We start from the raw sequence: 15,219 nt of genomic DNA, 5'->3' as shown, positions 1-15,219 counted from the left end.
GGGCTGATTTGCCTTTGTGTCCTGTGCGTGATTGCCGGCGCTCGAGACAAGCGAGCCACAAATGCGGCGAACGGTATACACATCCCTTTTTTTTACCTGGCGTTTTTACAGAGGAGGCTGAATAGGCAGAATCATGACTCCGCGTGCCAGCGTGTATAATCAAAGCAACAACAGCAGCATACATACACAAATACAGTAACAGCAGAGAGTGGCAGAATAAAAGGGGCAGCAGATGGGATACATGATGATGTACATGCATGGAATGATCTATCCAGGGAGGAGCAGCAGACCTAGGCGTTGCGCTGCCAAGGCTCGATGTAGTCCAGACCCAGATGGGCAAAGATGTCCTTTTCGGTCTGAGCTGCCAGGAATTCTCCCTTGAAAACAGAAGGAAAAAACATAGAGTGAACAGATGGATCTCCTGGATATAAGATGTACAGTACCTGAAATGTCTGTCAGAATCAGGAGTTTGCAGAGAATGTCCATTTCACACTTTATCTACCCGGTTTGCACCAGAGCACCAGCATGGCCAGTGGCTACACTTGATTTTCATCGGACTGTTGGTGGCCCTCCCTCCACAAACACTATAACCTTGCTCTAAGTCAGTGGTTTTCAACCTTTTTCGTGTCAAGGACCCCCAAATTGACACATATTAGCCCACGGACCCCCATTTGAAAAGATATGCTAGGGAGTGACCCCCGATAAGAGAAGATTTTTACGGCTCTAGCAGTGATTCTCAACCATTTTAATTTCAAGGACCCCCAGTTTAACATGCATTAGGGCTACAGACCCCCATTTAATGGCATTTCTATCTCTGGGACCCCAATTTATATTATAAAATCAATGTTAATTTAACTCTGTGTACAAATGGAACCAATTAGGTTCCATTTGGTTCCATTTGTACACTCTCAGAGTTACAGACCCATAAGGGTCCATTTGGTTCCTATCCATCATTTAGCTGGGGACCCCCTGGAACTCCCTCAAGGACCACTGGTGGTCCCCGGACCCCTGGTTGAGAACCACTGCTCGAAGTGACTGCATCTTCGAGAGATAAGTATTTTCTGTGACAATTCACAACAGGGCTATTAACAGCTGGCCACTCAGCAGCGCCGTGTGACAGCTTATGTCTCTATAGGAACGGTGGCGAGCAATGACGAGGCCTGACTCACCTTGGGAGTGCAGACAGCCCGGAGAGAAAGAAAGAAAGTAAGAGAGAGAGAGAAGGGGTTGGTATTCTGACACACGATGCCTTCAAGTGCTAAACTGGACCTGGCATGCGGAAAACAGAATGGGAAAAAAAAAAAAAAAACAGAGTAAAGTTTCTGCTGCCAGTCAAAGTCAGACTTAAACCCAATGCAGCGGACACAGCTGACAGAAAACTACTAAAAGGCCTGTCTCATGTTCTGTGATGGCATGTCAGGTGTCACGCTGCACTGGCGTGTTTGTATTTCTAATGCAAAAATTACGACGCAGCCATGCTGCAGTATGGCCTGCATGGTATGCACACTGTAGTCAGTGTTAGTTGCTACATTTTATATTTCATATATCAAAATTAGTCACATAAACAGTACAGGGATTTTGTGTCTAAGGTCCCCGGGTAAGTCTCTTTCTGCTGCTGTCTGTTTCTGTCTCTCGTTCTCTTTAATTTTTTGTATGACTTACATTTTATTAAGGATTTTCAGTTTCACAAGTTATGAACCATAGTGCAGTGGTATATACAAGTACAAGTGTAAATATAACTGGCTTTATTAGCCAGAAACAAATAATCACATACAGTCAAAATGCAGAAAATACAACATAAAGGAATATAGACAACACACAACAAGTACTGTATTTCCCCGACTTGGCAAGATATTTTTCTCCTCTGTCCGAAAGATTGAAAGAGAGCATTTCGAAGGCGGCTACCTTACTTTAGCTCTGTGAACCATTCAGCGAATGATGGACCCTAGTCCGAAGCCCTCCAGCCCCTCATTATAATCTGCCTGCTGCCTATCATAACACTATTTTGTATCCAGTCTGCAACTGGTTTTGAACACACAAACGTCGAAAACAGCAGTACAACAGAAAGTTGAGTTGATGCTGTCCAGAATAACCTTGTTGCTCTTTCATAACAAACAGTACACAGAGCGAGTGTGGAGCTTACACCCCCGCAGTTACATTAAAGTCAAACCTTCCCAGGGACTGTAAAGAGGTCTGCCACAGCCTTCATTATCCTCTGCACTCAGACAAATGAACCCGATGGCTCTGCAAGCCACTCAGAAACCCACAGAGAAATTGCTGCACTCATCATCATCATCAAGTAGACAAATTATATATCACATGTACAGGTACAGTCCAGATATAGAATTGGAAAGAAAGAAAGAAAGAAAGACGACAGACAGACAGACCGTGGTCTTGCCTGGAGCCAGACAGACAGATCTGTATTAAATCCACCATGTCTAACAATCGCTAACAAGACACAGGGCTTATTGGTCAGAAGAAGCACGGAGAAACTCTTGGGATCCAGCTAACAGGGAAAACACAGGGCGGACCAGAATCACCTCTCAGTGCTGCCCCAATTTATCCATTGTCCTGGATCACAACTAAAGCCTGGCTCTCCTCCGCTGCATTGTCCACTCTCCCCCAATTCCTTTCAATCTTTACTTTGCCCTGTGGGAGAAACTGTGCTTTACTTACTTAGCACAAACCACCGCGGGCCCCTCAGAGTGCAAAGTCCAGAAACCTTATGTAGCTTGGAGTTCTCTACCCTAAGGCATACGCAGGAAAACTAGTGCTATGATACCGAAAGCAGCATTTATTCCAGATCTTTGCAGTAAATCGCAAGGAGCTAAGACTTGAAGAACGCTGAGTTGATAATTAAAAACAAGTTAATCTGTGCTACCAGGGCAACCGCTGAGCCACTGGCGCACAACTTCTGCACGCCACGAAATCGGCAGCTCCATCATCAGCACCTCGAGCCAACATGGAAGTGGTCTATATTAGTGAGGGGCCGGTGTCCTTGGCGTAATAAGCTGCTAATCATCTGCATGCTTCCTCTGTCCACTAGCATAATATAATCACACATCCCTTGTGGACGTGAACCACAGATATTAGTTTCCGTGAAACATCTGGCCAATCTCTGTTGCCCATCAACCTCTCTCTCCATCACCCATATACTGACTGATAGATAGAGCTGATGGACATGGCTTCCTGCCCAAATGCCGGATCGGATACACCACACACACAAAAGAGTGAGAAAGAGACGGATGGGACACAAAGAGAGACGAGGCGAGAGAGATCAAAGAAATTAATATGTGCAACTAACCTGGGTTTGATCATCCACATGGATTCATTGTTACACATTTGTAATTTGTTATCCCCGCCAGGCCGGAATGACATGCATGTAGGTGCAGGGATTATGTTTTCGCCCCTGTCCATCCGTGTGACTGTGTGTCTGTGAGCAGCTAATCTCAGCCACTGCTGGACCAATCGGCGTGAAACTTTAATCGCACACTCCCAGTAGGCCAAGGAAGAACCTCCTCCCTCACATTTTTCAAATTGGCCTCATGGTGCCACTATAACAGGTCGCTTCACATTTTGGCATTTAACTCTTTCAACTGTAGGTCGTGCAATCAAAAAAGTACAATCAAAAATGTTTTCCCTGGATTCCTTGGATCATGACGCAACTCCCCATTTCCGCCTGACCAGATTTGAACCATTTTGAGTTTTCTTCCAAACACACTTTTTGATCCTACTATTACAGATCGTGTCCAAAACTAACACAATCGGTACACGTCGACTCTGGAGTCATGTGATGAACATCTTTCAGATTTTTCATATGCCATTCCGACTGGCTACGATTGGCTTCCGAAGTTTGCAGGAGGGGCTCGTTTAGCACAAAAAGCGAGGCTGCACCACACATGCTAAAAATTACACTATTTGTTGCAGACACATCTTTTTTCACCAAATTAGAAATAAATGGTCTAGAGCATCATGTGACATTGATTTTTTTCTTGGGGCAGGGCCTGTTTCTTACTCTTAGTAAGATATTGTTTTAATTTCTAGAACAAAAGAGGACAATGGTCAAATATTACCTGATTTTAAACTATCTTTTAACAGTCTAGTCTGTCTGTAGTAGTCAAAAAGTCAAATATCTTGGGCATTTTATAACAGAGCAAATGACAGATGATGAAGACAGTGCCGCAGGATGTATATATGCACAGGCAAACATCCTTGCACGTAAGTTCAGCATGTGCGCAAAAGCAGTTAAGATCACTCACCACTCTACACTGCCCACTTGTGGTCAAGCAACAAGCAAGTTTTCAGAAACTTCAAGTAGCCTATAATGTTGCCATGAGAATCTTACTCAAAAGGCCTAGATGGTGCAGTGCAAATGAAATGTTTGTGGCTGCCAGAGTCAATACTTTTCAAGCGGTTCTTCGGAACTTAATGCATAGTTTCATGTGTCACTTGAATGCGTCTGTGAATAGCATCATTGTCAGTCGGTGTAAGTAACGCTGTGAAGAGCTGCACTAGATACTCCTCTAGCCTTAGGAGGCATTGGCTTTAGAGCCTGTATTTATAACTGTCACAAATGCCACAAATTCATTTGTTTTTAATTTATGTTTATTGTTGTATGTAATTGTATGTTTTTCTATGGACCCCGAGTCTGCAATAAAGACATTCATTCATTCATTACAAAGAACGCCATATCTCACGCATGCAATATCCAATCATCCCCAAATTGGAATTGAATGTTGAGGGGCTTCTATACAGCGCACTGTCCAAAACCACTTTAACTTCTGCCCATAGGAGGCACCGCAAATGCAAACAGTTGCACTGTCTGTCGCACAAACTCTATTTTCCCCCACAGCTTCCTTGTGCCCTTACAGCTGCACCCCATGACTGACACAGCCCTACTGTAGGTAGGCAACCCGGCCTGGCGGAGATCTGCGCTCAGAAAAGCACACATTTCTAGTTATATGTGTGAGAAGACAGTGAGAGAGCACGAGAGATACAGTAGGGAGGGAGGGAGGGAGGGAGGGAGAGGGGGGTGATACACACCTACAGAAGATGCAAGCATTGTTTGTGTGCAAAAGAGATGATGGCAGAGATAAGGAGAAAGAGGGAGGGAGGGATGGGGGAAATGGAGAGAGAAAAAAATAGAAACTGAGAGTGAGATCTCCCGAAGTCGAGCTAAAGCTCATGCAAAGCATGCAAATGAAACTCGAAATGCATGCAAATCCACACACGCAAAATAACTCATGGCTAAGCGGCACGAGACTTGAGCTTGAGCCCTGCATAAGAGCACTTCTCCCAGTCATCTCACTTTCAATACCTGTTGTCTGCACAACCATAGCTGAAATATGCAAGTCTCAAGGACACAGAGATTCAGGTCAGATGGAAAGGAGGCTTAAAATTTGACCTCAAAGGCTTCAGACTCTAAGAGAAAATAATTTGATCTGAATATATTCTATATTTGAGGACATTCACACGACAAAGTTTTATACTGAGTGCCTTTGGTTTAAATTATTTGAAAGCCTGAGAAATGGGCACATACACAAGTGGGCACATAAACACACAGGTGCATGACTACTGTATGTGTGCATGCACGTACGTATGCAACTGCACACACACACACACACACACACACACACACACACACACACACACACACACACACACACACACACACACACACACACACACACACACACACACACACACACACACACACACACACACACACACACACACACACACAATTCCATGTCCATGAGCAATGTTCTCTGCTTGAGTGATGCTTCTCAAACTCTTTTCTTTGGGTCCTTTTCGTTTTCCTCTCATTTGGGAACGGGCCACTTTACTGACGAAAAGGGAGGGGGGGGTCATTTGATTGCCTCTTAAGTTAATTTATCTTTATTGCACCATGCAGGAAAGGGCTGACAGGGGCAGAAAAGTGGGAAGTCGATTATGGCTTTGTGTCTTCCTCAAACGATCCACTGCACACACCACCCCTCTCCAGGGTTGCCAGATCTGCTTATTATAATTTTCCCGCAAGATTGTATTTGAAAATAGCCGATCTACAAGCTCACAACGCGTCGCATCGCGACGCGTTGTGAGCTTGTAGATCTGCTATTTTCAAATAGCTGATGTATATATTAAAGTGCTCATGTGGCCCATAGTCGCTTCTTTTGGGCTGGTTTTACTAGACCTGGTTGCTTGTTTCTCTCACAGAATCTGGCAACACTGCCCCTCTCTCCTGTGTGCGCTGGTCTGCAAACGGGGGCTCCGTTCACACAGGACAGCCAGAGGAAGTATAGGGAGGAGGACACAGACACCCCACTAATCAAGCCAGCAATTAGCGCAAGCATCATAAAGCAGTGCCGCTCATAAAAGAGCTATCGAGCCATGCGCAAGTCGTCATTACCTCACCTTCCCCGCTTGCCGCTAATCAGCCGCTATGCGGCGGTGTGCCAGATAATCAAGGGCTGAATCATAAACAATGGGATTTTCTACTTTGCGTTCCCTGGCATATTATTGTCTCTTCATTTCACTGCATGACTTCTGTGGAGGAGGGGATGTTTACAACTGTGGGAGGTGTAATAAAAACACACTGTATTTCACTTTATTACTTAATCACAAATCATCTTCAGACAGTTCAAATATACGGTCATTGACGAGGCGTGTAGAGAGAAAATATGTTTCCAGAGACGCATTTGAAATTCAAGGCATGATACAGAACAGTGATATATCTTTTTTATACTATGATTTCTCTGTTGTTGTTGTCTGTCTAGTCTAGTACCCTTGGTTTTGATACCACAGTCCAGCCACACACAGACAACCCAAACAGTCATTATGGAGGTACTCTAAAGTTCATACAAGTGGAGGAAGAATCCACTGTGTGTGTGTGTGTGTGTGTGTGTGTGTGTGGATGGGTGCACAGATGCAGCTGCATCTCAGGAAATTTCAAGAAGCGCATGCTTGAAGTAAATAAACACAGATTTAAACCCTGTGCCACAAGATTTGGTTAAAAGATATCATAAATTGAATTCTGCCCCATGGTTTCTCCATACCCATGCCCCTATTCTAGCGTCAGCATAGGCTTTCATTTTCCATAAACAGGCAAATGCACTTTCCAAAGTTCATCTATGAAGTTTATGGAAGCATCTTTGAAGTGGGAGAAATGCTACGGCAGCCGTGTAACGTTCTGCCTTATCTTATGAGCCTGTAATTGTAGCCTGGCTCTCTCTCGTATGGACCCAAACAGAACGCGCCTCTAATGATAACAATAAATTAACTTTCTCTGCTCCACTGAAGCCCATAAATAATTAATTGGTTTGTTGAAGAGGGGCTGGTTTTGCATGACCAATTTGCTTCCTGCACCAGACAGTGTGATCGGATGCTGCTGCCTCAGCACACCCATTCTGCTCAATTAAAACAGCGCGCTGGCAAAATATGAGCTTTGTTTGGGAATTTGCATGGCACTGTTTTTTTTCCCTATTGAATCAAGCAGGGACCTTTGGATTCGTTTTAAGTTTTCAAAACTCTGCCTTTGCCTGGCAGAAGCAGAAAATCGGTTAGATTAATGAGCATATGGTCACACGTTCCAATCCCCAAATGCCGACAAAGTCCAGATCGTGAAAGCGCCAAAGGACCCACAGTTACCATAGAGCTCCAAAGTGGCCAATAGTACCGTGCAATTACAGCATACAGTACTGCATGGATAAGCAAAGAAGGCAGCCTGAAGGTAAAAGAACCAGGCTGAATCTAATCCTCTCCAACAAATACCCTTGAACTGCCCTTCAGAAAGGTATTGAACTTCCAGCTGCTACAGCAGAGCTGCTTGGAGGCCAACAGTACAAGACTATAATAGTGCTAATACAGACATCCATCACTCCCACGTTATTGTGTATGTAATCTCGTAAGCTAAAGTCTGCCCACAAAAGGGTTCATAAATGTCATGAAAGCAGATATGTGTGGTAATTGTCTGCAAGTATGCAAGTATAGAGAGTGCATAGCCATAGCTGCATACATTTTCAAAACATTGCAATTTACAACATTCATTTGGGGCATTTAGCAGACACTGTTATCCAGAGCCACTTAAAAAGTGCAACAACAGAGTAAATGTTTTGAACCCTGGTCAACAAGAGAAAGGGTAAATGGTCACATAAGTAGAGTGCAAAGAAAAACTATTTAGCCCTTCAAAGTAAATAGGATACCAGTCTAAAAATGCTTTCTAAATATCATTCTTAACATTTGTGGCCAAGCAAACAGTATACATCTTATGTCTATCTAAATAACATAACATTGTGAACAATGAAGCAACATTCATCTGCAAAGTATAACTAGAGTCTATCAAAAAAAGAATAGGTGACAAGAAGTGATACAAAGGAATAAGGAGTGCAAGGGGATGAGGTGAGTTGCCAGACTGCTGTAGAAAATGGGGAGTGAGTCTGCAGTCCTGACTGAGGGACGAGGTCATTCCACAGCTTGAGAGTCAGGAAGCAGAAGAGTCTGGTTGGAGTATTGGCCAGGGCGTTTTAAATAACGGACGGTGGATCATGTCCTGAAAGTAGGGGGTGAGGGGTAAGCACGCACATCCCAAAACAATTTATCGGGTGCTAGACAACAATACGTACATCAGGAAAAGAGAGGGGAAGTCCGCACACGGTCGAAACGTTGCCTAACAAATGAACGAAAACTCTTCCACAGGGAGCTCAAACGGTGCGCAGACTTCCCCTCTCTTTTCCTGAAGGTAGGGGGTGCCATGCCCTTGATTGCCTTATGGGCATCACCAGTGTTTTTAACTGGATGCGGTCAACGCTGTGTCCTCTGAGTTTCAGAGACAGAGACAGATCACCCACATGCTGTCGGCGTGAGGGGGCGGTGGGCAGGCAACACAACGACCAACAGTAGAAGTAGAAACTTTCAGGCTGCTGCTGCTGCAGAACAGGGGTCCTCCAACCGCCTCAACGAATGCTCAGCCGAGTGTCCCATAAATAAATCATGGGACCAAAGTGAAACGGGAGCCACAGATGGATGGGTGCCCCGTGTCACCACAAGGGCCGTGTCAATTAATGTTACATGACAGCCAGACATGGCCGAACGCAGGCCAATCTGCCCGAGCCCTCCGCCATTCACTTTCATCAATAATGAAGCAGGATCCTTATCCAGAGTGAGCATATAGCAGCACCACACACACACACACACACACACACACACACACACACACACACACAATATCTCTCTCTCTGCATGGCTTTCCCTCCATCTCCTTCGTTATCCTCCTTGCTTCCTTCTCTCCCACCTGCTCCCTAGTTCAGAGAGCGTGCTTACATTGTTTATTTTAAACTTTAATTCCGCAGGAACAGATTGCAGGTTGCAGATTTTGAGTCATGATAATAATAGCCTGCCATTTCTTTTTTTACTGACGAAACATAATTTGCCACAGTCCGATCTATAAATACATTCCTTTACTCCCATCTCTGAATAAAGGGTGATAATAAGCGCTGAGTGGGTGGATGGGAGGATGGGAAGGAGTAGGGGGGGGGGGGGGGGGGGCAGTGGTGAAAGGTGGTGACAGAGAGAGAGTGTGTGTGTGTTTGGGGGGGGAGGGGGGTGACAGTGAAAGAGAGTTACAGTAGGGATCTGGTGTTTCACTCAAAGGATGTGACTAGATGTTATTCACCTTGGTACAGAGAGGACATTATACAGCCTGTGAATCATTGCTGTCACAATACGCTCCCTCTGCCCTATCTGCACACGTCTGTCACTCCTATTCCTCGTGGTATTCCTCTCTTATCTTTTACAGTCTATTCTTTAGCTGCTCGCTCGAGGTTTTACTGTGTCATTGATCCCACACACGAACACACGTGTGCGCGCGCACACACACACACACACACACACACACACACACACACACACACACACACACACACACACACACACACACACACACACACACACACACACACACACACACACTCCTCCAGTGAGAAAACAGATGATAGGATAGAACTGAACTGAATAGAAGTTGAATAAGTTGAAACTGTGAATAGAAGTTCATGCTGTGTGAAGTGTGATTACAGTATCACTGTATCAGTGAGACACTATCACATCACTGGGTTGATGCTCTACTACTCAGTTGATGGGAGATGAAGTGACCAAAACTTTTAATTCTCATTTACTAGAATACCAGAACTCACTCACTCACACACCTTCCCATGGCTTTTCTTTTCCCATCACTGGTTTTTAATTGGGGGGGGGGGGGGGGTTTCATTGACTAATTGAGGGTCTACACAGAGGGTAGAGACATTTTGTTTCCTTTTAAAATGTGTGCCTCTAAACCCCTTTCAGACTGACTGTGATCAAGGGCTACTGTATCCAAATAAACTTGACTTAACTCTCTCTCTCTCAAAGCTGTTCCACAACACATCAATGAATTGTGCAACACAACATACGCTTACTTTAGTTTGGTTCTGTTCACTTTGTTTTATTCTTTATCCCATGAAAGTGCATTTTCTCGCATCCATGCATGTACTACAAAACTGATAGGACTGATCTGCACACTTCACAATAATTTGTTTTGTTTGATTGGTTAGCTAAATACATTTGTTTATTTAAACTTGAGCTCATTGGTGTGGTCTCCCAATTTTTTCTGGACTCGAAGCTTGTTCATGACATATGCAACATCACAGGCTGACATAGGTAGCTTGTAAGTATGATCTGTAACTGCATTTGACCATTTCAATGATATGCTATATATAAACCTTGTTAGTTTGTAAAAGAGTAGATCTGTTTCACTTCACAGTTTTTCTCTGGAACGACAATAGGCTTTGGTATGACGGTATACCAAGGTATTTAGGAATCCCAAAGGTGCGGCTTTCAATACAGTCAAAAATACTCCTTTTCCTATTAAACAGATATGGAGTTGCTATATTGAGGTGATTTATTACAACAGGGCCCTTAGCCAGCAGAAGAATTATTTGGAGGTGTAAAAAAAATAATTGGCAGGGCATTTCTGCTCTAGGTCTCCTAGCTAATCAAGCTCATGCATTTCCTCCCAAATCTTATGGTTGTGTACCGACAGTTCAAAAATAAATGAGGGTTAGTTCTCCTCACATTTCTAGTGTGTGGTCTAACTTTTCAGCTTAGCAGCAACTAGCCTCAAAATGTAGAAGTGAAATGCCTCTAAATTATTTCGGAGGAGCGTATTTATCCCATGCTGGGATGCTGCAGTGAAATCGTTAATGTCAAAGGTAAAACATTCTGGATGTTGTCCAGTACTACAGGGCTGGTTTTGCACAGCAATGGGTGTATTATTTTATATTTTGCAGATAACACAATATCGGTAAAGAAAACCACCCACCCTCAAATTTACATTTTTATGTCAGTGCGTTCCAGTGTTCATTCATTCCATTCTTTGCTTCTCTATATTTCATTATCCTTCCACTGTAGCCACAAACAGCCGCCTCTTGAGGTCATCTCCCATGTCAGTCCTCCACACTCTCTTCATCCCATCTGAATGCAAGGCATTCCAGGGAAGTAAGTGCCCTCCGGACCGGAGAATGTTCATGAGTTTCCCCTGGTGTATGGTGTCAAAAGTTTGTACGGTGTCAATGTAGGTGATCGCCGCTGACAGGTTCCGCTCGCTGACACCTTCCGCTCACTGACACCTTCCAGTGTCCTCCTTAAAGTCGTTATATTTCCGACTGTTGTTCGCTCAGGGCGAAAGCCATTCAGTTTGTTTCTCAGCTGAGGGTTTAAGACGGGTCTAAGACAGTTGAGGATCACCAGCAGGGCTGCCAGATCTGCTTATTATAATTTCCCCGCAAGATTTTACTTGAAAATAGCCGATCTACAAGCTCACAACGCGTCGCATCGCGACGCGTTGTGAGCTTGTAGATCTGCTATTTTCAAATAGCTGATGTATATGTTAAAGTGCTCATGTGGCCCATAGTCGCTTCTTTTGGGCTGTTTTTCCTAGACCTGGTTGCTTGTTTCTCTCACAGAATCTGGCAACAGTGATCACTAGTTAGCTGTCTAGTTGGCAACTTGCAAGCTCAAGCTGATGCCCTGGTCATTTCCATTGTAGGCCAGCCATATTAGCTTTTGACCTAGTCTTTTATTTACAAACACCATCACATTGACGAATTGTAAAAGTAAAACAAATACTAAATAAATACAGTACAAGAGTCTTTCAGCAGTAACTGTCATGCTTCTATTACGACAGGACATTTAACATCGGGCTTTTTTCTCTCCCTCACCACGCATCATCAGTTGACCATCCCCTCCCAGTTCACACTCCCTGTCATCCCCATTAAAACATATTTAATTGTTTCTCTGACCTCATTGCAGAACGATCCAATCACATGGCAATCGTAGCCTGAAATGAATGTCCATATTTGCTCCGTTATGCTTAATTTGTACTCCGTCGTATGGTGGTGTTGCAGGCCCCGGCACACCGCTACGGAAATCGCTGATCGACCGTAACTACTTGAGAAATATTTGGTCAGTATGCTATGACAGTTTTTGAGTAGATGAACTGTGCCCAGACTCAAACTGGCACTATGACTTCAGACTGAGAATATATAATCAGGGGATATGTTTCTTCTTCTTTAGATGACAGAAATGTGTCTGGTAGGTTTTCTTTCTGTGAGTCATATCATGTCATAGAAACCTTATTTATTCACATTACACTAAACGAACCCTGGCATCATCTAATCTGCGATATATCTGCGCACTAATTTGCCTGTCTGCATTAATTCCCCTTTCACTGACAGCTCCTCAAGATGTATAATCTTAAAAGAAAACGGATCAAAGAAAAGACCCATAATGGTGCGATCAAAGGAGATCTGTGAAATCAAATAAATATATATGTATATATTATATCATAGAACCCTTCTGTCTTTTGCGCTGACAGTGACAGAAATACAGTATGCTTAATATCAGCAAGCTCGTGTCTATGTAATGCTGGGTGGCAGATCTTCCTAAATGCAAGAGAGCAGACAGACCTGTTGCATGGTCGCAGTGACATCACACACTGAGAGCCAATGAAGGCCCAGTAAAAACACCTCGGGGCAGACCCTGGTTAAAGCAGTTGCATATCGTCGCTGTCAGGTGGAAACCTTGAATGCCCAAAACCGTTATTTTTTCCGGAAATGGAAAAAAGAACCTGCTGTGTTCCAATGGATACAATGTAGTTATTATTTAGTCACAAGCTCTTGTTAATACGCTTCATTGGTGGTTAAATATGTATAACACCCACAGACAGACTTTCACTTAAAAAAACAAAACAAAGAATAGCAAAAAATAGCCGATCTACAAGCTTGTCTTGATGCGACGAGTTGTGAGCTTGTAGATCACCTATTTCTGCTACTTTTGTGTGACACTGTAGTATGACGAAGTAAGGCATTCATTTAAAAGGATCCCTGGCTAATAAGCCTTATATTTGCCCTCTTTAACAAAAATGTAAAACACCTTAAATATTGTATTTATATAGAAACAGTTCATGAAACATCGTGAACATTTTGTGCAAATCTTTGAATATATATATTTTTAAAGCGAACATTTGTAACTCAAATCTTTGCTACTGGGGATCTCTGGAACATCATATTTTTATGTTTTTATATTTTTTATGTAAAAAAAAAGGATTTAGAAACGATTTTTAGAATCGGCCTCAGGTCTTAATGAGTTAAGGTGGTTTACAATTTTAGTTATAGAGGGCAATTATAATGTATTAACGCATATAAGGCTTATTAGCCAGGGATCCTTTTAAGAGAAAAAAAACATTCAAACGTTGAAATATGGAAACACAAGGTTTCTGCCCGACAGCAACGATATGTTGGATTCATGAGGGACCACTGCCGCGGCTGTTGTTGGCCTTTATTGACTGTTGTCGTCAATTGCCGGCGACGCCGTGTCTGATGCCGCTGCCGGAGAATGCACTCGCTCCTTCTGACCACATGAGCAATCAATCAGAATAACAAGCAGCCAAAGTGCAACACTAAACGACCTGGCCGGGGCGTCTCCAGTGGGATGGGGTACTACTATGTGGGGGCAAATTGTGAATTTGCGTGGGTGTGTACGTGTGTACAGTTCTCATTCAGTAGTGAGAGAGAGCCCTATTTTGAGGACGGTAATGACGGTATGAAACGGTATGACAACAAAAACATAAAAAGATGACATACAGTATGTGGACGACAAGGTTTCTGCCAAACAGCACTATGCTTTATGTGATAGAGATAGCTAGAGACAGACAGAGGGAGAGAGAGGGAGGCCTAGAGAGGTAGAGAGAGACAGAGAGAGGATGTGTGTGAAATGTAAAGTAACGCTTGTCATTGGGAATCTGGACGTTAGGAAAGTTAATGAGAAGCCTGACACTTAGAGGTCCAAATCTGATTACTGGCTGTGGAAATGCGTCTTGCGGACAAAGTTATTGGTGAAGTGTCCTTGTGGAAGGAACTTATGTAGCTCTCTTGCATTACTGTAAATGAAAGAGAAGGCACGGTAAATGTGTCTCGAGTCATTTTGCCTGGGTAAATATTTAGGCCAAGAGGGGCCGTTTTATGCTGAGTGAAATAAAATAACAGCAAGGCGCATCATACGACCAAAATGAATCTACAAACCAGAGAAAGCCCACAGGAAAGTAATTGCCCAGATTCATTTCCGTGTCTGAAAATAGAACGCACACAGTGTTCCAATTACCAGTCTAATGCTGCTGGAATGTCTCCCATATACTGTACAACAATAGTCATGCAGCTGATTCAAGTTCTAATCCACTTTGTGCACTCAATGAAAAGCCACCTATCATTTTATGCCATTGTAATATGGGAAGAAAAAAGCATCTACATTTCCAATCTGATTCTGCGGGATTCTATGCCAACACTGTTACAGTATGTGTTACATCTATTGCCTAAGTGCTGTTGCTTTCACTGTTGCATTCCGAGTGCTGCTAACTTGTTAAGTTGTGCGCCTAAAGAATATGAACTAATTGTGTATGCGCTGTGGGTAAGAATGTAAATGTCTAAAATGGAAATGTAAGTGGGTAGGGAAATGAACTGGCATGTCTTGAATTAGGTGCTTGTTAAAAACGCTTGCTCATGGGTGTTTGTGTAACTGTACAGGCATCAAGTTTTGTCTTTTAAAACTGGAGGCAGTTTTAAGCATGCCATCCTGAATGTCAACATCTTGATTTTCTTTTAATGTTTCAAATATTTACAAAATACTCTAACAGCA

At 43.3% G+C, this 15,219-nt stretch overlaps 1 protein-coding gene across 1 annotated transcript in view; it reads right to left on the bottom strand.

The window, feature by feature from the left end:
- Positions 1-290: 290 nt before the first annotated feature.
- The window catches only part of dntt (deoxynucleotidyltransferase, terminal), a gene marked incomplete at both ends in the record, with an annotated part of 93,923 nt that continues 78,994 nt past the window's right edge, over positions 291-15,219 (bottom strand). Inside the window, one exon of the mRNA XM_084076433.1 lies at positions 291-377. Coding sequence (XP_083932559.1) covers positions 291-377 — 87 coding nt within the window. The remainder of the gene's footprint in view (positions 378-15,219) is intronic.

This window comes from Gymnoscopelus microlampas, assembly GCF_963454915.1.
Source record: "Gymnoscopelus microlampas genome assembly, chromosome: 13".
NCBI classification, from domain to species: Eukaryota; Metazoa; Chordata; class Actinopteri; order Myctophiformes; family Myctophidae; genus Gymnoscopelus; species Gymnoscopelus microlampas.
The sequence above is the reverse complement of the archived record's forward strand: the minus strand, read 5'-3'. Positions and strand labels throughout refer to the sequence as shown.